This window comes from Cibotium barometz, chromosome 30, assembly GCF_041138505.1.
Source record: "Cibotium barometz isolate CiBa-2024 chromosome 30, ASM4113850v1, whole genome shotgun sequence".
Classification (NCBI taxonomy): domain Eukaryota; kingdom Viridiplantae; phylum Streptophyta; class Polypodiopsida; order Cyatheales; family Cibotiaceae; genus Cibotium; species Cibotium barometz.
The window spans coordinates 5,652,021-5,672,201 of record NC_141075.1 but is presented as its reverse complement, the minus strand read 5'-3'; the positions used below and the strand labels follow the sequence as shown (position 1 = coordinate 5,672,201).

Genomic DNA, 20,181 nt, shown 5'->3' with positions numbered 1-20,181 from the left:
GGGGTGGTTCTACACCTCCCCCATGTCCACATATTTGTCCTTGGGGCAGCCCTATGGGCTGGCCCCGTTCCTATATGCAAACCCTAACTGTCTACACAGTGGTTTGGCATCCGGTGCCATACCAGATACACAGAACCACTAATATCATTCCAGAAGGAGACTCACAACACGGATTGGCATTGTTTCATGTGCAAGACAATGCACACCTGACCTCGGACGACTAGAGTGGAACCCTGGTTGACTAGTCCCGGACTGGGCTCACATGGGACCAGTTTTCCACCCCAGGTCCTGCACCTTCTGTACAAATATGTCTATGTGGCATCCAAGTGCGGGATGCACGTGACAATTTGTGTCTCAGGTTTTGGATGGAAGTTGTTACGTGTGCAGCATATGTGCTTAAAAGGTGTCTAACAAAGGCTTTACAAACCATCACTCCTTACGAAGCTTGGCATGATAGGAAGCCATCAATGGCCCATATGCATGTCTTTGGATGCTTGGTTTATGCTCTTGTGCTTGAGCAACATTGCACAAAGCTTGATGATAAGGCAGTGAAATACATTTTTGTGGGCTACAGTAGAGAGAGCAAAGGGTACCGTCCTACCATCCTACTCCACATTGGATCCTGGTTAGCAGAGATGTGGTTTTTGTGGAGAATTCTTCACAGCCCTTGCTTGAGTGCAGACTCATAGGATCTCTTTGATACTCTTCTTCCTTTGTATGGTAAACATTTACCAAGTGTTGGGCATTTGAACACTTAGCCTATGACTGGAAATCAGCCCATACATGCTGAAAATCAGCAATCAAACATGCCTGATGTTGGTCCACTGGTCAGGCAGATGTTGATGATGCAGTGGCAAGTGGCAAAGGAAAGGAGCGCCATGTACGAAGCTAAAGCAGTATCTCGTTGGCTGTTGCAAACCTTACGGGACAGCCATGGAGAATGCATGCAAGTTCTCGCCATGCATCTGGTTACTTTGTTGATCATGCTCTCATGAGCACCTTGTGCAATGAAGAGAAGCCTGTTTCCTTTGAGAAAGCACAGCCTGTTTCCTTTGAGAAAGCATAGAAGATGATCATTGCATGCTATGCAAGATGAGTACGACTCCATACTCAAAAATGACACATGGTATTTGGCAGATTTGCCGTATGGCCAAAAAGCAATTGGAGCCTTTTCTTGCACTCATTTATGTAGTGCCCTTGTTTCCGACAATAATTACATTTACCCTTCTTAGGCTTCTCACTATTACTCTTGTCTACATCCTTGCCAGAAGAGGCAACTATCCCACCTTTAGCCTTGTAGCCACTAGCACTAGATGCCTTCCCTTTACCTTTGCCTTGAGCGGCAAAAGCCTGATCACCAATCCTCATTCGTAACTTGTTCGTCCAAGATTGCTCCTCTTGTAGGAGCAAAGAAATGATCTCATCAAAAGAAAAAGCATTTGCATTGCCTTTCATGAGCAACCGAAGTGTAGTAGCAAAGCCTCGATATGAGTCAAGCAATGCATTGAGGATGGTAATGACGAGTGAATTGTTCAGAATAAGCTGATCAATGTTGGCTAGCTGTTCTCGTCTTTCACCTTCGTGAGATACTCATCCATAGAGTCACCCTCATCCAAACGCAACATGTCCAACTGTTTTTTCAATTAGGACACACGAGCTTCGTTGCTCACTTGATATAGTGCTACGAGGGCATCCCATGCTAGCTTAGCAGTGAGCTTAGCAGTGACACATGAACGGATATGTGGTATAATGCACCTCTTCACTGAGACAGCAATGAGGGAATGTGCCTGTGCATCTCAAGAATCCCATTGTCTTTGATCTGCAATAGGAGGTACAGGTGCTAGTATGACTGAAGCGACTGTAACACTTCCTATAGAAGTAGCAGGAGTAGACTCTTGAACTGCAGATACCGGACGTTCTTCATCTCCTATAACTATTTCCCAAAGCCCTTTGGCAACCAGTAAGTGCCTCGTCATACAGGCCCACAGTGGGTAGCTAGTATTGTCAAGCTTGTCTTCGACAGCAAGCATCCCAGAGACATCCTTACCAACCATACTGTCTGCTACAGGTGTACTCTATGTACCCAACTGAATACAAGTGATGCAAAACCCCCAAAATGCTGCAAGTATGTATGCTGCTGGTCGCAATGTGAAACACTGCAAGTAGCTCTTTGAAGCCCTACAAAAGTATTGAAAGGAGTAGGGATAGAGATTATTTCTTGTAACTTCTGCAAGCTCAGTTAACATATTTTGATTTCAGCACCACCAATAAATAGCTTGAAGGCCCACATTCACCCCTATGCTCAGTTTAGCTCTCTTTTGGGACAAGCTAAAAATTTGCAGAGGTGTTTTGGAGGCCCAAACAAACTCCGATTTCGACAATTTTTGGCTTGGGAGACTTGGGAAGAAACTAGGAACACAGTGGGTGAAAAAAAAATCACAAAAAATATTTTTTCAAAATGGAGCCGGTTGGGCAGTGTGGCAGGCGGCGAAGGGCTGAACCACCACAAATTGGGCGGCACTGGGCAAAAATACCCAAATCGAAAAATTGAAAAGAGGGATGGTTAACTAGACTACATACATGTTCGTGTGTGTAAGTGGCTTCCTAAAGCGGGCTATGGAAGATGGCTAAGATGGCTGAGAGTGGCGGCTATTGCAAAACAGCTTGTTGGGCAGAGTATGCAGCTTTCTTTTATTGATCTTTTTTTTTTCCAGTAAATATTTATATTATTGATCTTTCTATTATTACTTTTTATAAGGTACTGAAGATGTGGTCCACAAGAGGAGACATGACACATTGTGATCCATACCTTAATTTCTCTAGAGGCGAACAACCAAGACTCACGTTACATATTGGACAGCAGTCGTTCTCACCATCACCTAGTTGTTGATATATGCAAGATCTACAAACTGTGGTAACAAGACAATGCCCAGCATTAGCAAAACTGCAACATGGATACAGTAACTTCAAGATTAATAAGTTAGGACTCTAGTTTATCAAAGGCATGCAAACTCCAAAGTATCTAATGTTGATGTTGATGCTTGAGGGTTGCAGCTTTGTTACGTATCCTCTAGTAACTGGACCCTTAAAGTGTTTACCTGGCTAGGCGACCTAGAAGGCTTGCCAATGTGTGAGCAAGTGGGTCTAAACATTAACTGAGGCATTAAATAAAAGGTACACCTAAGGGTGTAAAGACTAAGATCTAAACGTTGACACTTGTTCACATTGGGTTAGGGAGAAAATGGACAACTTATGTTATGTGATTTTTCTGGAAAACGCATGTGAAGTGAGAACAAGTCTATTCGTAGCTTGGTGGCTAATCAAAGTAGAGCCCTCTCTCTATGTACTCGGTTTATGGGAGCTTACATTAAACTGGTGAGCCCCAGCCAACTGACGCCGACTTCTTGTCTTTTTTCTCAGCCCTACTCGACTCTGCGCACAGCCCTGATACTCCCAGCACAATTCTGTGCTTTGTTATGTTCCATTTCAGCACGCCCATCAATTGTTATCTTCCTTGCATATTCTGCTGCTTGGGTGCACCACCCTACATAGCCCTCGTCACCTGCCTTTTTTTATACCTTTAGCTATCTTACATACCTCTTATTTAATGCCTCAATCAATGTTTACAGCCGCTTTCTCACACATTTGGTGAGCCCTCTAGGTGGCCTAGCGACATAAACACCTCAGGGGTCCCATCTCCATTCCAAAGTAAAAAAAGTGTGAATCAAGGCAAGTCTCAAGCAATTTAAAGCGGTTCCCACATCCAGCAGTCCACTTCGAAGACCCGCAGCTTGCAAGGACAGCCTGGGATGAATGTGAAACAAGGGGAAAACCTTTCAATCGATTTTTTGCTACTTATAGAGAAGTGATCCTCAAGTTGAAAGGCATAGATGACATTCAATAAGTAAGGGGATTTATAAGGAGTCTTGACTCCAATTATAAATTGGAGGTCAAGAAGAGCTCTCCAAAATCTCTGGAAGAAGCCATAAAGCTTGCCCTAATTTATAATAATACTAAGAGGAAGGGAAAATCTTAAGGCCAATGAGGTGATAGCTCAAGTGGTAAAGGTGCTCGTCTAGAACCAGGAGGTCCTGGGTTCAAACCCCCACAAGGTGCTTCCTTGGCAGCATCGCCTATGTGAGGATAAAAAGCACCTATAGGGGCAAAAAATGATAACTACAGGAGTGTCTTGGGCCTAAGTTCAGTTGAGAAAAAAAAAAAGGGGGGGGAGGGAAGTCTAAGACTTGACAAGATTTGGACTTGGCTAAGCCCAGAGGATTCTAAGCCACTTTCTAAGATCATGAGGGAACCTCACATGGGACACCTAAGAAGTTCAAACATAGGTACCCCCATCCTCAATAATTTCCAATGGCATATGCAGGGGTACACCAGTGCATGAGAGTACACCCAGCCAAGAAACAAGGGTGTCTACTCCTGATCCTTCAAAGGTGAAGGGGATATCTTTTGAGCTCCACCACCAGCCTTGCAATCAACCTATCCCTCTATGCCTTTGGATGTCCTTCGAACACCAATAAGGATGAGTTGACCCTCTACCATCTGATCACTACGAATACCACTAGCCCTGCCTCTGAACATGACTCAAAAAAATCACAAGGAAAGTTACAATAAAAGGGAAGAGCTCAAAGATCGTTTTGATTCCACTCTTGTTTGCTTCTAACAACAAGCAAAAAGTAGAATCATAAGCACACCCAAAAAAAAAAGCGCATGTGTTTTTTAACTTTATATACCTTCATTACATTGGAATGTATTCAGGCTTACAAACAAGAGAATAACTGCACTTACATGAAGAAAAAAGTACACATTTCTTGAAACTTAATGTTCAAATAATAGAGTAACTACTACAACAAGAAACACATCAAGTTATGATTTAACAATCAAGAAAACTAGACTATAACAAGCAAAAGGGAGAAGAACTGAGAGAGAGAGAGAGAGGATGTAGACCTACTCATGTAGTGAAAGTGTTAACAGAGAGAAAATGACAGCTGAAGACTTGTGCAACACAAGCACACACGTATCTACTCCAATCTTGTGTAAATCCCAAGAACCCAAGCTTAATTATACAAGATAACATGTACATTGTTGTCTAGGATATGCAAAGTGCAGCAAACAGAGAGATTCAGCCAAGTTAATGACCAATGCTGGTGTCCTTCAAACGTTCGCACTCTCCTGCAGATTCTACCTTCAAATGGACGCTTGGCCCTTGCTCTCGCTGCCATTTATGGTCCCTTATGCTAGTCCGCCAGGCCCACGGCCCCTTTTTACGCAGCCTTGCAAGGCCCACCCAATTCGCCCAGCTTGCCTAGAGCTGTCATTGGTCATGTCTGGTGCCCTACTATTTGGCCTAGCAATCCCACAGTTGCTATGTGGCTGGGTTCTGCGAGGACGCCACATTCTCCCCCACTAAGACTGCAGCTATCCTTAACTGTACAGTGTCATCATTAGTGCAATGCACAAAATCTAGAAAACTCCCATCCAAACTCATTAAGGCACTAAATGTCTAGAACACTGGAAGAGAAGACCTTCGCATTTTCTTGTGAAGCAAATGTTTTGTCATCCCCTCATTAACACCAAGACTCACAAATAAATCTCCTGACAAAATCTCCAATCAAGCATCTCTAGATGAAAAACTTGCCACTAAACCAACATCTCCAGACAAAGAAGCGGCCACTGATGAGAACTCTCTTGACAAGCTCAGGCTTAAACACCTAGTTGAAAAAACTTCCCACCAAAACGAACTAAGGCCATTTCATTCACAAAAGCACCTGCTCCTGTGGATCACCAAAACCCATTGCCACAACCCAAGGATGTCCAATAGATGAAAAAATCCTGAAGATATCAGCACTGCTCCAAAACCATCAACTCGACCCAATATTCACATCATAGTAACATGAAACGTTTCGTTGTTTCGTTGTTTCGTTGTTTCGAAGGTTTCGTTTTGTTTGGTCTGTTTTGGACGAAACGCAAAGGTTTCGAAATGACACTTCTTATATACACACATCAAATTTATAACATAGCCAACAGAAAGATGAAGATGCATGTTTTGGAACCAATGGGTATGAAATTCATGATTTTGGGAGTAGGTTTTTTGGTATTTTCAAAATTTGGGCAAGAAAAGGATAGAAAGAGAGGAGGAAAGAAACAAGTTGGAAGGGAAGAGGGAGGTGAGAAGAAAAGGGAAGGAGGAGAAAAGGAGAGAAAGTTGGAAGACAAGAAAAGGAGAGAAGAGGAGGAGGGAAGAGGAGGAGTGAAGAGGAGGGGTGGACCGTGGAGGCGAAGAGAGAAAGAGGAAAAGGGAAGAGGAAGAGGAGGCATGGAGGAGAAGGAGTGAAGGAGCGAAAAGGAGGAGTGGACAAGGAGAAGAGGCAGAGCAACAAGTTACGGCCGAGAAGAAGTGTTGGATGCGTCAAGTGGCAAATGGGAAGCAAACAAGGACGGAAATGACGGCAAAAATCGCATTTGCAAAAAAAAACCTCCCACCTGTTTTTTTTACCTCAATTTACATTTGGACGAAACCCGTTTCGATGGACAGGTTTCGTTTTGTTTTAAAACGTTTCGTGCTAGAAACGTTTCATGCCGTTTCGAGAGGGCAAAACGGGTTTTTATGTTACTATGATTCACATGTACTTCCCTCGCAATATATGCTCAAATTAACATCCACCAACTCCAAGCTGGGCTTCAATGCTCGGTCTTCTTTGCGGACGCCTTCATGTTTCAGCTTCAATGCTCAGTCTTCTCAACAAATGCTTTCTGTTGAGATATCGAGCTCATCTAGTGAGGTGGTGGACACTGATGACCCGCCTGGGGAATAGGCCCCACACTTACACCACTGGCATGGTTGGTGAGATCATGGGTGATATGTGGCCAGTGGGATGACAGGCTGTGTGACAGCCATTCTAGAGACTGGCATAGTTATAGCGCCAGCTCATTTAGTTGGGTTCACAATATAGAGAACCCTAGTATGTATTTGGTTGAGTACCTTTTCATATTGTGTGTACTCTCATCTTTGTATATAGTGTGTTGAGTATTGTGTAAAGAAGAAGAAGATTTTCAGCCTCTCACCTTGTGTGTTCTCTTTTAGGGTTTTGTGAGTGTGTGTTGCAAGAGCTCAAGCTCTCTTCCCCCCTGCATCTTTTCATGGTATCAGAGCCTGGTTCATGCTAAGGGCTAAGCTGCAAGCAAGAGACGCATAGGAAGCGGTACGAGGGTAAGAACTTCAACTACTCTTCCCTATTTGTGTTGACGACTACACCCTTGTTGGGAGCTCTGTGTACGGGAGGCACCGGCAAACGATCTATGATTGAGGAGCTTTCTTCGCGGAAGTAAAGCTATAGGGCAACTATATTGTCCTATCGGACCAAATTTTTCGGGCCGAAAACGCGTTTCGGGAGCGTTAGGACCTCTGTTTTTCAGAAAGCAGGCGATTTCGAGCACTGCGGGTAAGTCATCATTTCTATGCAGAACTCTGTTTTAAGAACTGCAAGAAGACAGATTGGTTGTGCACATAGTTGCCAGGCGTTTCAGAAACGGCAGGTATGAAACGGGTTTCATACGTTTTGAAACGTTTCATAAAAGGTAAGAAACGGGTACAAAAAGGTTTCATACAAAATAGAAAAAACATGTATATTTTTAACTTGAAATATAGAAAAGAAAAAACTGTTGACATAACTTATAAGAGACCACATTGAATTCATTTCAATAAAAACAAAATACATGTAAGATATGATGATATCACAAATCACGTGGATGATCACTGATGACTAAGCAGAAATCAAAAGGATCACCACGTGGGTGATGAGTCATGACTCAAAATCCAAGATCAAAATAAATAGCATGTCCAAAGTTCAAACTAAATAACATGTCCAAATAAAATGATACTGGCAGCAGCTGCTAGCTACTATCTGCATCCTTATCTGCATCCTCATGCTCATCCTCATCTGCATCTTTTGCCTTTGTAGCCTCACTCTCAAGGTCACTGCCGGTAGTCGAGTCCTCAAATGCCTCATCCTCTAGAGGTGCAGGTGCACCACAAGTACTAGCCTCTCGAAAAGATCGTGTAGTGCGAGCCGGAGCCATGATCTCCTCATAGAGCATAGAATAGATGTCTCTCTCCTCCTGAGGAATGTCGGGAATCTCCTTGCACTTCATGATATCAATCTTATCTGGATTCACTTGGCGAGGCTCAATGGGATGACCCTTTTGTTCTAGCAATCAGAGATTGCAATGACAAAAGACAAGCCTCTCCAATTGTGCTGAGGAGAGTCTATTTCTCTTTTTCGTGTGAAAAAGAGCCCATGTACTCCAGTTTCTCTCACAAGGCCCTAAACTGCAATCTTGGGAGAGAACTCTCAATGCAATCCGTCTCTACATTGTATACAAAAAATAAAAATAAAAAAATAAAAAAAATAAAAAAAATAAAAAAAATAAAAAAAATTGGATGATGAAAAAAACGCGTTTCATACAGGACGAAACGTTTCGAAACGTTTCGTACGTTTCGAACCTGTATGAAACGCGTTTCTATGCAACTGTGGTTGTGCAAACATTGTGTGTGCTGCAAGGAGGTCAACAGTTGCCATTGGGTGTATGTATGCACATTGAGGTCACTGGTTGTGACATTTGAGTGTAGTACAGTACTGCTGCAGAAAACACAGCAATTTGTGCAAAACAAACCAAAGTGCTGTTTCTGGTAAATTTGTGTGTCTGGCAAGATGTCAAATGATAGCATAAACCAGATTGTTGCTGAGAAGCTTGATAAGAACTTCCATGCTTGGAGATTCAAGTTGATAAATTTCCTGATGGAAAAGGGTTACTGGGACTACATAGAAGGTGAGCATGAAGAGGCACCGGAGATACCAGAGATCAATCCGACTGCTGCAGATGTGAAAGAGTTCAAGGATTCGAACCAAGGAGCCAAAAAAGTTATGTATTGGCTCTCTATCAGTATACAGGACACCATGATTGGGCACATACAGGATGCCAAGTCCCCCAAGGAGGCGTGGGACACCTTGGTAAAACTCTATGAAACGAATATCAAGGCACGAAAGATACAGTTGAAGAATGAACTTCATACTGTGGAGAAAAAGAGTATGTCTGTGAATGACTATGCATTGAAGATCAAGGGTATTGTGGAATCCCTTGCATCTATTGGCATCTCAGTAGATAATGATGATAAGGTGGAAGTCTGTCTACGTGGTCTCGGGCCACAATACAAGGCGTTCAAGATGTCTATTCAGACTCAGGAAACTGGGACAGAGATATGTGTACATGGGTACACAGATGCTGATTGGGCTGGTAGTATCTCAGATAGAAGATCTACTAGTGGCTTCATGTTTTCTTTGGGAAGTGCTGCTGTGACTTGGAGCAACAAGAAGCAACCTACGGTTACTCTATCCAGTACAGAGGTGCTGCTATGGCAGCATGTGAGGTAGCTGGTTGAGAAAGCTACTTGCAGATTTGGGTCTATCAGTGGATAGACAAGTTGTCATTTTCTGTGACAACATTAGCAGTATACAGTTGGCCAGGAACCCAGTTTTTCATGCTCGCACGAAGCATATAGAGGTCCACTACCATTTTGTCAAAGAGAAGGTTTTGGCAAGAGACGTTGACCTTGTTTATGTCAGCACACAGGATCACGTCGCTGACATCTTCACCAAAGCATTGGGTACAGAGAAGCTGCGCAGATTCAGGGCTTCACTTGGTGTACATGAGATGGAGTTGAGCTCGAGAGGGAGTGTTGAGATATCGAGCTCATCTAGTGAGGTGGGGGACACTGACCCGCCTGGGGGATAGGCCCCACACTTACACTACTAGATGGTTGGTGAGATCATGGGTGATATGCGGCCATTGGGATGACAGGCTGTGTGACAGCCATTCTAGAGACTGGCATAGTTATAGCGCCAGCTCATTTAGTTGGGTTCACACTATAGAGAGCCCTAGTATGTATTTGGTTGAGTACCTTTTCATATTGTGTATACTCTCATCTTTGTATATAGTGTGTTGAGTGTTGTGTAAAGAAGAAGAAGATTTTCAGCCTCTCACCTTGTGTGTTCTCTTTTAGGGTTTTGTGAGTGTGTGTGTGCTTGCAAGAGCTCAAGCTCTCTTCCCCCCTGCATCTTTTCATTCATGTGGGACATACTCCAAGATATAAACTCTATGTAATTGTTCCATCCATTCCCATACCAAAATCCAAAAAATTTGCTTCCTCCTTCGACAAAGACGCATCAATTGTCGTAGCCTACATCCACTAGCATGTCTACTTGTGGTGAAGACACATCCACTAACATGTCCGCTAAAGGTGTCATTACTACCAAAGAAACCACCAATGAAACTAAAGACTCACCAACCAACATGTCTGATGACCATGAAGAAACTTCCTTAGCTCTCTAGTATGTGCTACCAACTGCATGGCATGGAGTGACACTCCCCCATTAGAATTGTGCTTGTCCATTGTGGCCATAATAGCACCAACCTGGGTTTTGTCACAACCCTTGTACTACCGGTGAAGAATGTCCTGAGAGTGGCGATGTCTACTCTCATCACGCTTCTTTGCACTGTAGTCATAGGGATCTCGGGTCTCATGGCGCCTCTCCAACTATAGTCATAGCAACATGTGCTCTCAGAATCCCACTTTGAATGCAAGCTGCTTTCACGGCGGTGGTCAGAAAAATCATCACGATGACAGGCATGGTGATGGTAAGAGCATTCCTCACGTTGGTTATCATGCCGACACCAATGTCGACTTTCAGTGTCACTCTCCCACACAGAGCTCCAAGCTTTGCCTACTGTGGTTGTCACTGGCTTGGGAATATTCTGCTAGATTGCAGCTAGTGTGATACGGCCTGCCACTGGGCATCAAGCCCCTGTCAAAGCACCGGGCACTGAAAAAGAATATTTTGCAAAAATCCTAGGCTTCTACTAGCACAAATCTTACCTTCCCCAATCCCAGGTGTGCTCTTCTAACTCTATGGGCTCCTTCCTTGATTAGGCAAGCAACACAAACGGAATGCTAGAAAGGAAAATTTTGCAAGTCCTAGCATCTAATACCATATGTAGACATATTGGTGTAGTGAAAGTGTTGATAGAGAGAATCACGGCAGAAGACTTATGCAACAAGCACATACACACGCGTCTACTCCAATCAAGTGAAAATTTTGAGAACCCAAGCTTCATTCCACAAGATGACATGTACAATGATGTCTCGGATACAAAGTGATCAACACATAGAGAGATTGTAACTATTTGGCGCTCCGAGCTCTTTTTCACATGCTGAACTCTTTCTCCGACACATGGACAGGTTGATGGACACATGGTTCTTAAAACTAGCACAAGAAAAAAGCACCAATCTTGATCAAAAAGCAAGAAAAAGCTAAAAAGTCAAACTATGTTGACCAAAAGCTGAAGGCACCATTGGAAAGAGGACATTGAATTGAACCAAAAAGCTAAAAGCCGCTCTTTCAAAAAGCAGCTCCAAGGCCAAAAAGCAAGGCCTTGAAGTTGTAAAAGCACAAATCAAGAACTTTCACTATTATTAATAATATTTAATAAAAAGGCAAAAGCAAAGTAAAAGGCAAAAGCAAAGCAAAAGCATCACTTTTTGGCAAAAAGCAAGGCTTCCCCAAGTATAAAAGAAGCATGAACCTCTCTTGAGCATCAAGTTGAAGAAGAACCTCCTCATCACGTTGCCATCTTCATTGAAGCATGGAGATTATCTTCTTCATCATCATCTATGAACCAAATCATGGAGTTTTTCATCGCTCCTTGCTAATTTCAGAGCGCCTCCATCAATTGCAATGCCACATCATCATCTTTCCGTACGACTGTATGAACAAAAAAATTCAAAAAACCCTAAAACTGCTCCAAAACCCTAAAAATTGCTTTTTGGAGGTTTTTATCGCCCAAAAACCATTAAAACAAGTTTTCTATCGGTTTTCTTGCGAGGAAGAGCTTTTCCATGGTTTTTTCATGGACAAGGCTATAGGAGTTGTGGACTCATGGGATGAGCGAGTGTTTCCTGGACTTGGACATAGAGCTTGGACATGGAGAACTTGGGCATAAAGCTTGGACAAGGAATATGAAGCTTGGACATAAACATGGAACCTGGACATATAGCTTGGGCACGAAGCTTGGACATAAACATGGAGCTTGGACATGAACATGGAACCTCGTCATACAGCTTGGACATAAACATGGAGCTTGGACATGAACATGGAACTTGGACATAGAGCTTGGATATGTAACATATAGCTTGGATATGAATATGGAACTTGGACATACAGCTTGGACATGGAACATAGAGCTTAGACATGCAGCTTGGATTTTGGACTTGAATGTAGATTTGGATCTGGAACTAGAATTTGGATACGAACTTGGACTTGGATATGAACTTGGATTTGGATTCATTGGATTTGCATATTGGATCTGGTACTAGCCCGGTGAGAGATACTTGTGGGTCATCCCCGTGGTGTGCTCGGCATCAGAGATCTTGTGCCTCGACATCGAATTGGATATCCTACATCGGCATATCTGTTTGTTTTGTATTCATTGATTGTATTGATCCTGGCCAGTGTGCCCGTGGATTGTTCCTGAATAAATTCCTGAAAGGAGGCGAAGCCTGTTCCCCACTCAATGTGGTGTACTGTGCAAGATCCCTATTTCCTTCTCTCTTTCCCCTCTCTCTATATCTCTATCTCTTGGATACGTGGTTGAGTCTGTCACAGCACGCCCCGCTGGGCTTACAATGGTATCAAAGCAGGATTTCTCTTGAAGAAACTTTCTTGGGGTGATAGAGCCATGTCGAGAGAAGAGGGAAACCAAGGGTCTAATGAAGGGAACAACTATCAAGCCGATCGAGGACTTCAAGATAAGAACCAGGGTTGTTGATCCATTACTCATGAGACCACAGCCATGTCATCAGAAGAGTACCATGACTTTCAGCAGTTCAGACAATTTCTTAGAGACAAAGAATTCCTTGCTTGGAGAACCACAAGGGAACGGGACAAAAGAAGGGCTCAAATGTTTGAAGATTTCATCAAGGATCGAGCCACCAAAGCCAAGGGAGTTGATGCTGCTAAAGCTTATCTCAGAAGGATCTAGAGCTACTTGGTCTATTTCTCATGGAGGAGACAAGGAGACTACTCATAGGCCTGCTATCTTAGATGCCACTTCTTAGGAAGAGGTAAGGGAAAGAAGGGACACTTGGGCTACAAATTGTCCCGACAAGACAAAGTAAGAAACCAGAGAGATTGGAAGATCATCAGATTAACATCATGCCAAGAAACTCAAGAAGAGGAGATTATCAAGCAAATGACCGAGCTATTGGAAAAGGGTTTGATTAGACCTAGCTCATTATCTTTTTGCTCCCCAATCTTATTGGTTCAGAAAAAGGATGGTTCTTGGCGTATGTGTATTGATTACAGGGCTCTTAACAAGATCACTGTGAAGAATAGGTTTCCTATTCCTAGGATTGATGATATCCTAGATAGATTGGATGGACCCACTATCTTTAGCAGGATCGACTTAAAGAGTGGTTACCATCAAGTCAGGATTATTCCAAAGCACATTAACAAGACCGCATTCATGACTACTTTTGGACTCTATAAGTATTTGGTGATGCCTTTTGGTCTTACCAATGCCCTGGCTACTTTCAACCGAATGATGAAAAGAATATTTCGAGAACATGAAAAGTTTGCAGCTACTTTCTTTGATGACATTATTGTGCATTCAAAGAACAAAGAAGAGCATCGAAAGCACTTGGATATGGTATTTCAAGAATTGTGGAAGCACAAGTTGTATGTGAATGGCAAGAAGAGTGAGTTCTTTTTGTCAAAGATTCACTACTTGGGGCATATAGTGTCCAAAAGGGGTCAGGATGAACCCAGATACGGTCAAGGCTATATATTATGGAATGGCCAGAGATGACTAGTGTGCATGCAATTCAAAGATTCCTTGGCTTATGCTCTTATTAGAGAAAGTTCATCAAGTGATTTGTCGTGGTAGCAAGTGCACTACATGATTTGACAAAGAAAGCCGTGGGATTTCGGTGGACCAAAGCTGAAAAAGAATCCTTTGAAGCACTAAAGTTTTATGCTAGCAAAGGACCAGTATTGATTATTCCAGATTTATCAAAACCATTTATGGTAGAGTGTGATACCTCCGGACATTGCATTGGAGCAATCTTGAACCAAGAAGGCCATGGCCTATGAGAGTCGAAGACTTCAAGGAGCTAAAAAGACCGCACCCACTTATGAGAAAGAATTAATGGCTATCATTAATGCTTTAAAGAATTGGAAGCACTATCTTATGGGTGTTGAGTTTGTTATCAAGATAGATCATCAAAGTCTTAGATATTTTGTCTCAACCTAAGATATCAGGGAAAGCATATAAGATGGGCTAGTTATTTGGCCCAGTTTCATTTTCAGATTATGCATACCCATGGTAAAGACAACAAAGTAGCTGATGCTCTATCTCGAAGACCCTTGAGCCATAGGTTTCTATGGGTTACCATATGGATTTCTCTTTGATGAAGGATCCTTATGCTACCAAAGAGGATTTCAAAGTTGTTTTGGAACAGATTGTAGAATACAGATTTGGTGACTTTTTATGTCATCAAGAAGGGTTTTCTTATGATACAAACCTAGGTCATGTGTAACACAAGGACTTGAGGCCAAGGTAATGAAAACATGCCATGCTCCTTTCTACATGGGACATAGAGACACCTTGACTACACTTCAAGCTTTGGAGAGCTACTTCTATTGCCCTACTATGAAAAAGGACATTGAACTTTATGATTCGAGAATGTTTAGTTTGTCAAAAGATCAAGATTGATCGACAAACACCAGCAAGATTATTTCACCCACTGAATGTTCTATGGGAGAATATTGCTATGGATTTTTTATCTTTGGATTGCCAAAGTCAGGGAATGATGGTATATGGACCTTTCTCAAGATACTAAGAAGATTAACCATGTATGTCATTGGTTGGACCTTCCTAATCATTGGATACATAATGCCTTCCATGACAATTTATTGGAACCTTGTACAGGGTTATCCCTAGAGGAACTTGTTTTGAAGGATCCACCAGGGGTGGAAGTACCAGAACATGATGTGTTTCATTCTATGAGAAAAAGAGAAAAGACAGTGGTCAGAAAGTTCCTCTTGGAATTCAAGAATTATTCGCTATTGAAAGCAAAATGAATGCCAAAGAAGCATTCTAGGACTATCCACATATACTTCGAGCTTATGAGGAAGTGGTTGGTCCAGATATATTTGAACTGCAGAGATGGACGTCTTGCGATCAAGACAGATTCCAGAGGGAGAGATTGTGCCTCTAGCTCTCTTCATTGTATATATATTAGACTGAAACTGACCATTATTCTGCTTATAATGGTTACTTGGACATGCTCTAATTGGGTGGCAACGATGCCGGATAGCCCAAGGAGCAAGATTTGTATATGGGAGGCAACGATGCCAGATGACCCATTGGACGGCAACGATGCTAGATATCTTGGATTTCGCAGTTGGGCCCAAATGGCCCAGATGGCTATATTGGATTTCGCAATCGGCGGTCATTGCAACCAGACGGCCCAGATGACTGTATTGGATTTCGCAGTCGAGCGGTCATTGCAACCAGACGGCCCAGATGACTGTATTGGATTTCGCAGTCGGGCGGTCATTGCGACCAGATGGCCCAGATGACTGTATTGGATTTCATAGTCGGGTGGTCAATGTGACCAAATGGCCCAGATGACTATTGATAAAGTCTGTAAAAAACTACCATGAATGCAGGAAAGTAGGGACTGGTCACATGTAGGACTGGGAACTCCTGGCTGAAGGCTGCTTTCAAAACAGGCCGTAATAAAGGGCTACAAATGCTTCCCTTCTTCCCAAAAAAAGGTGGATTTTCTACCTACAACCTGCATAGCTCTCCCTCCACTCCCATTTGTGCCCCTGCTTGGTATATGCCTGCCTTCATATTTAGCAAATGCTTTCTAGATATGATGCTAGACTAGGATGTATCCTTTCAAATTTCTCCTTCTTAAGCCTGAGCAATGGGAGCTCAAAATGTTGAGTCTCCTCAATCATGCTAGTAGCTACCCACAACAACCCAGAATGCATGTAAGATTATGCCATAGCATCCATATATGGCACTAATTTTTCGAATCATGGTTCCATGCATGCCTTGTATTGTCTGTTCTTACTCCTTTGTTTGCTCAAGAAGAAAAATGTAAGAAGCAATCAAAAATAAATTCCAAAAAATGTTTTTGCTAACCTCCTACAAGTCATAGTATGTAGCCTTAAAATGTAAATGAGAAAGAAAAGGATCACAAATGTAAGCCTTAAGGCTACATGGTGAGCACTATTTCACTAGCACTACAATCAATCAAGCACCTATTGTGTAAAGACTGCAAGCATCAGCTCTTTTGTGTAGGATACCCTAGGAAAGGCATGGCAACCTGTGTTGCATTTGGAAATAGCATGACATGGTTGTATTACATGTGGAAATAACATGACATGGTTCTACTACATGTGGTGACAAAATTGCATGACATCTGTACACATGCAAACCAGCTCTAAGCTTATGTATCTGCAACTTAAAAGTCAGCATACAAGAAACTCTTGGTAACTGTTCCCCCTTAAGCCGTTAAACACCTTGACTCGCCAACAAACCAAAGCTCAAGGTGACAAACAATTTAGGATATTAACTTACAAGTGTGAAGGCACTCGGAAACTGTGGTGGCCTCATGAACCAAGTTGCAGCAGAGGGGACATTGCAAGCACACCATTATTGGTGACCTGGCCACCTTCACTTGATTGCACGTCATCTCTGATGCACCTCAACTACTTTACTGTCGGAAGGTCATGATGCTTCCAATGGAATAGTGTCATGACCACACACAAATCCTGCTGTGAGTGCGGTATCTGCTCCTATTTTGCAATGCCACCTTTAACTTCCAGTCTCCTGCAGTACTCCTGAGACCACAAGAAAGGGTCATAAGCTGTACATTTTGAGGAAAAACATGAGACACGCATGAGCATGGTTAACAGCCTCGCAATCACTTCAGATGTACAACAAAAACAGGATACTTGGTTAGACCTGACCTCTAAAACGATTATAATCGATCAAATGCTACTTGGTACAAAGGACGGGATATCAATCACGACAGCGGGGCAACGGGGGAGCTTCGACGCCATAACCACATACTTCAGCATTTCCTGTGAGCCACTGGACGGGGAAAAAGTGGACGCCGAGAGCTTGTGAGCGTGCACATCAACGCATGATCATTCTATCACGCGGCGGTGATACGTACGTAGAAATGGCCTGCACAGAAGAGCAGCTTTGTCCAGGAACGCATTCGCGACGGTGAAGAGGCCAAACTGTTTTTTGTACAACAATGGTGGTAGTAACAGTGGAAATGGTACTAGGATAAGACCTTACCAACGTGTGCCCGTGCGCAAACAAACACATGCAGGATCTTCTTTCGCAGATGACGATGACGGTAACGACGGGAGGTACCGCGACTTCTGCTCTCTTTCAAGTTCCCTTCTTCCTTTCTTCTTAATGCACGTGTAGCCAGGCCGATCTACGTCCTCGGAAGCGTAATAGCCTATTTAGCTCTATGTGAGCTACCATCTACGTAGACCAAGGTGGGTACATTATGACCGACAACCACAAAAAACAAAACCTCATGTGTGCACAATGCAACTTCTCCTCTAGGCATACTATCCATGGAGCATCTAAGTGTAAAAAGACTAGCAACATAAAAACCTAATGTTTGCACCCAAAAACTTGTCACCCATCCATTTCATGCAAGGGGTCCAGAGAGTCAGGTGAATACACAAGGGCTTGGCCTCCACATTTGCTAGGAACTATTATTGAGGTAAGCATACTACTGGGCATAATGGACATTGGCAAGCTCTACAGCTCCAACAACCTTTTTACATATAGCAGGATCTAGTCTTTGTGCATGCACTCCAAGATATTGGATGGATACCTATGTCTTTACTCCTTGGAAGTTGTCATGGAATTACATCATATGAAGAATTTGATTAGGATGGAGGAGTGAGATATATATATATATATATATGTCAAAAACCTCTTAGTCCTCACATGAGAGTATGATGCCAGCCTCTACAAGACTGGATGACGAAGATGTGTAGAGGAAGAATGGTATCCATCATGAGAAAAGGTGATTGAAATAGATTGTGCATGGTTAGGTTAATATCCCCTTAATCAAGGTGAATTACTCACAAGTTGGATGGTTAAGATCTCATTGTGGCATTACTCCCATTTTCCACTTGCTATAATCTCTCCTCTTCCCATTTTTCATACCCCTTTGCTACTTGGCACACTCTCTTACATCCACACATCGTCTCTCTCCACATGCCACTTGACAACCCTTCATCTAGTTGCCATAACTCACCTTTTGTTGTTTGGTTTGCAACACCCCCATTTGCCACAGGTCACAAACAACCCTTTGCCACTTTGGTGGAGCCCCCTTAACAACTATGGTCTAGCAAGAAGCAAATCAAATTACTAAAGGTAACATGAGGAGAACATGGTCTATAACCTATGGTTAACACTTTGATCAAGGGGTTGTAAAAGGGAAAGATATACCCCTTAACAAGAGAAAGGGTAATGATGTGCTATATACCATTGGCACACCCTACAAATCTAACCACCTTCTATGTTCTTTGATTTACTCCTAGACACAAGCGTGGGTGCCTCCACATTCGCCACAACTTTGCAAGCAAAATGACATCTCACAATGAGCTAGCTAGCTAGCTCTCTCTCTCTCTCTCTCTCTCTCTCTCTCTCTCTCTCTCTCTCTCTCTCTCTCTCATGGGATGATAGGCAATACTTGACCATGTAGGCACGTTATTTCACCCACACACTTAGGTAGGTACACCCTTGCCCTTGTGGTGCTGGAGGTTGCCTCTCCCTCATCCCAAAAGGGGGCTCGTCTCAGGAAGATGGTGAAGTGACAGTTGGAAAATAGTGAGAACGGCAGAAACATCAAGAATAGGGAGAACAACGAACGGTGATGTTAAGCCGATGGGTCGTTGATGGAGCTAGGCCGGTGAAGTTGGATTTGTATAGAAGGCTAGGCTAACATATAGATTGAGTTATGCTGTCGATGGGTTGCAAAGGAGGTCGGCCCGGATGGGTTACTGAAAGGCATGTACCGAGGTTAGCCAGGTCGACGAGCCAAGACATGGGCTACACCGGCAAGAGGGAAACTTGACGTGGGAACCGTTCATGGAGCCATGGGGCTGAAAACTAGAAAGTTGTGGAAAATTTTGATATGGTGAAGCATCAATGGCAAGCAAGGTTGTTTTGGAAGGCAAGAAAGGTGGAAATGGCTTGCATGGGGTTGGGGATGGAAACAGTCCTGGGGTGCATTATGCGCACCTGTAATACTTGGTACCAGAGCAACTTCGTGTCGACCATGTGGCACGGTCACTGGGGAGTCAATCGGTCTAGTGGAAGGGGAAAGGTGGATGGTTTATGGGAATGAATGTAGGTGGATATGCCATGAAAAGGAAGAGCCAATGCAACTATGTGCAAGAAACGTTTTTATAAGCATGTTGGCACTTTCAAGATGCAATGTGAGAGATGAAAAGAAGCCAACAGGCAAGAAACGACCGTGCAAAGTAGATTTCAAAACGGCAAGTATAAGCAGCAAGTAAACGACGAGCGACGACAGGCAATGTGATGCAGAACGATGGAAGAACCATGAGAGATGACCGTGCAGTAGGCCGCAAGTTGGTGACATTGGGATGAAACGTAGAGATGGGGAACAAAACGAAGGCTATGTAAGCAGTTTCAAGCGACCTACAAGTGCATCGCTCAAGCTAAGGAACTCTGTGCGGCAAAATGGGACGTCAGCATGGGGCATGGTTCTCCTCAGAAGATTAAGAGTCGTCGAAGCCGTGACATCAAATGGGAGTTACGTGGAGTGAAACCCACCAAGTGGAATCGGATCCGCTAAGGCCGTCGAAGGTCTTCTAAACTTAGGGTCGATACAGACGGCCTTGGGGTGGAACAATACCGGCCTTGGCGTGGAACAATACTGCTAACATGTGGGCAGCCAAAAAGTGCCTTGTGCTTTCTTGAATGGATTATCCATGCATGGGCGCCCCCTTTACACGCCGCCCAACATGACCT

The 20,181-nt window shown here is 43.2% G+C and overlaps 1 protein-coding gene across 4 annotated transcripts in view; it reads right to left on the bottom strand.

The window, feature by feature from the left end:
* The window catches only part of LOC147621090 (E3 ubiquitin protein ligase DRIP2-like), a 56,081-nt gene extending 38,395 nt beyond the window's left edge, over positions 1-17,686 (bottom strand). The window contains exons 1-4 of one of the 4 annotated variants that reach the window (XM_086823791.1): positions 17,452-17,686; positions 17,115-17,334; positions 16,723-16,985; positions 2,810-2,909 (exon numbers count right to left, since the gene is read on the bottom strand). In XM_086823791.1, the coding sequence (XP_086679917.1) occupies positions 2,810-2,909; positions 16,723-16,837 (215 nt within the window). In that variant the 5' untranslated portion in view covers positions 16,838-16,985; positions 17,115-17,334; positions 17,452-17,686. The remainder of the gene's footprint in view (positions 1-2,809; positions 2,910-16,722; positions 16,986-17,114; positions 17,335-17,451) is intronic. The other 3 variants (XM_086823790.1, XM_086823789.1, XM_086823792.1) reach the window with 3 other exon arrangements.
* Between the last annotated feature and the right edge of the window lie 2,495 nt (positions 17,687-20,181).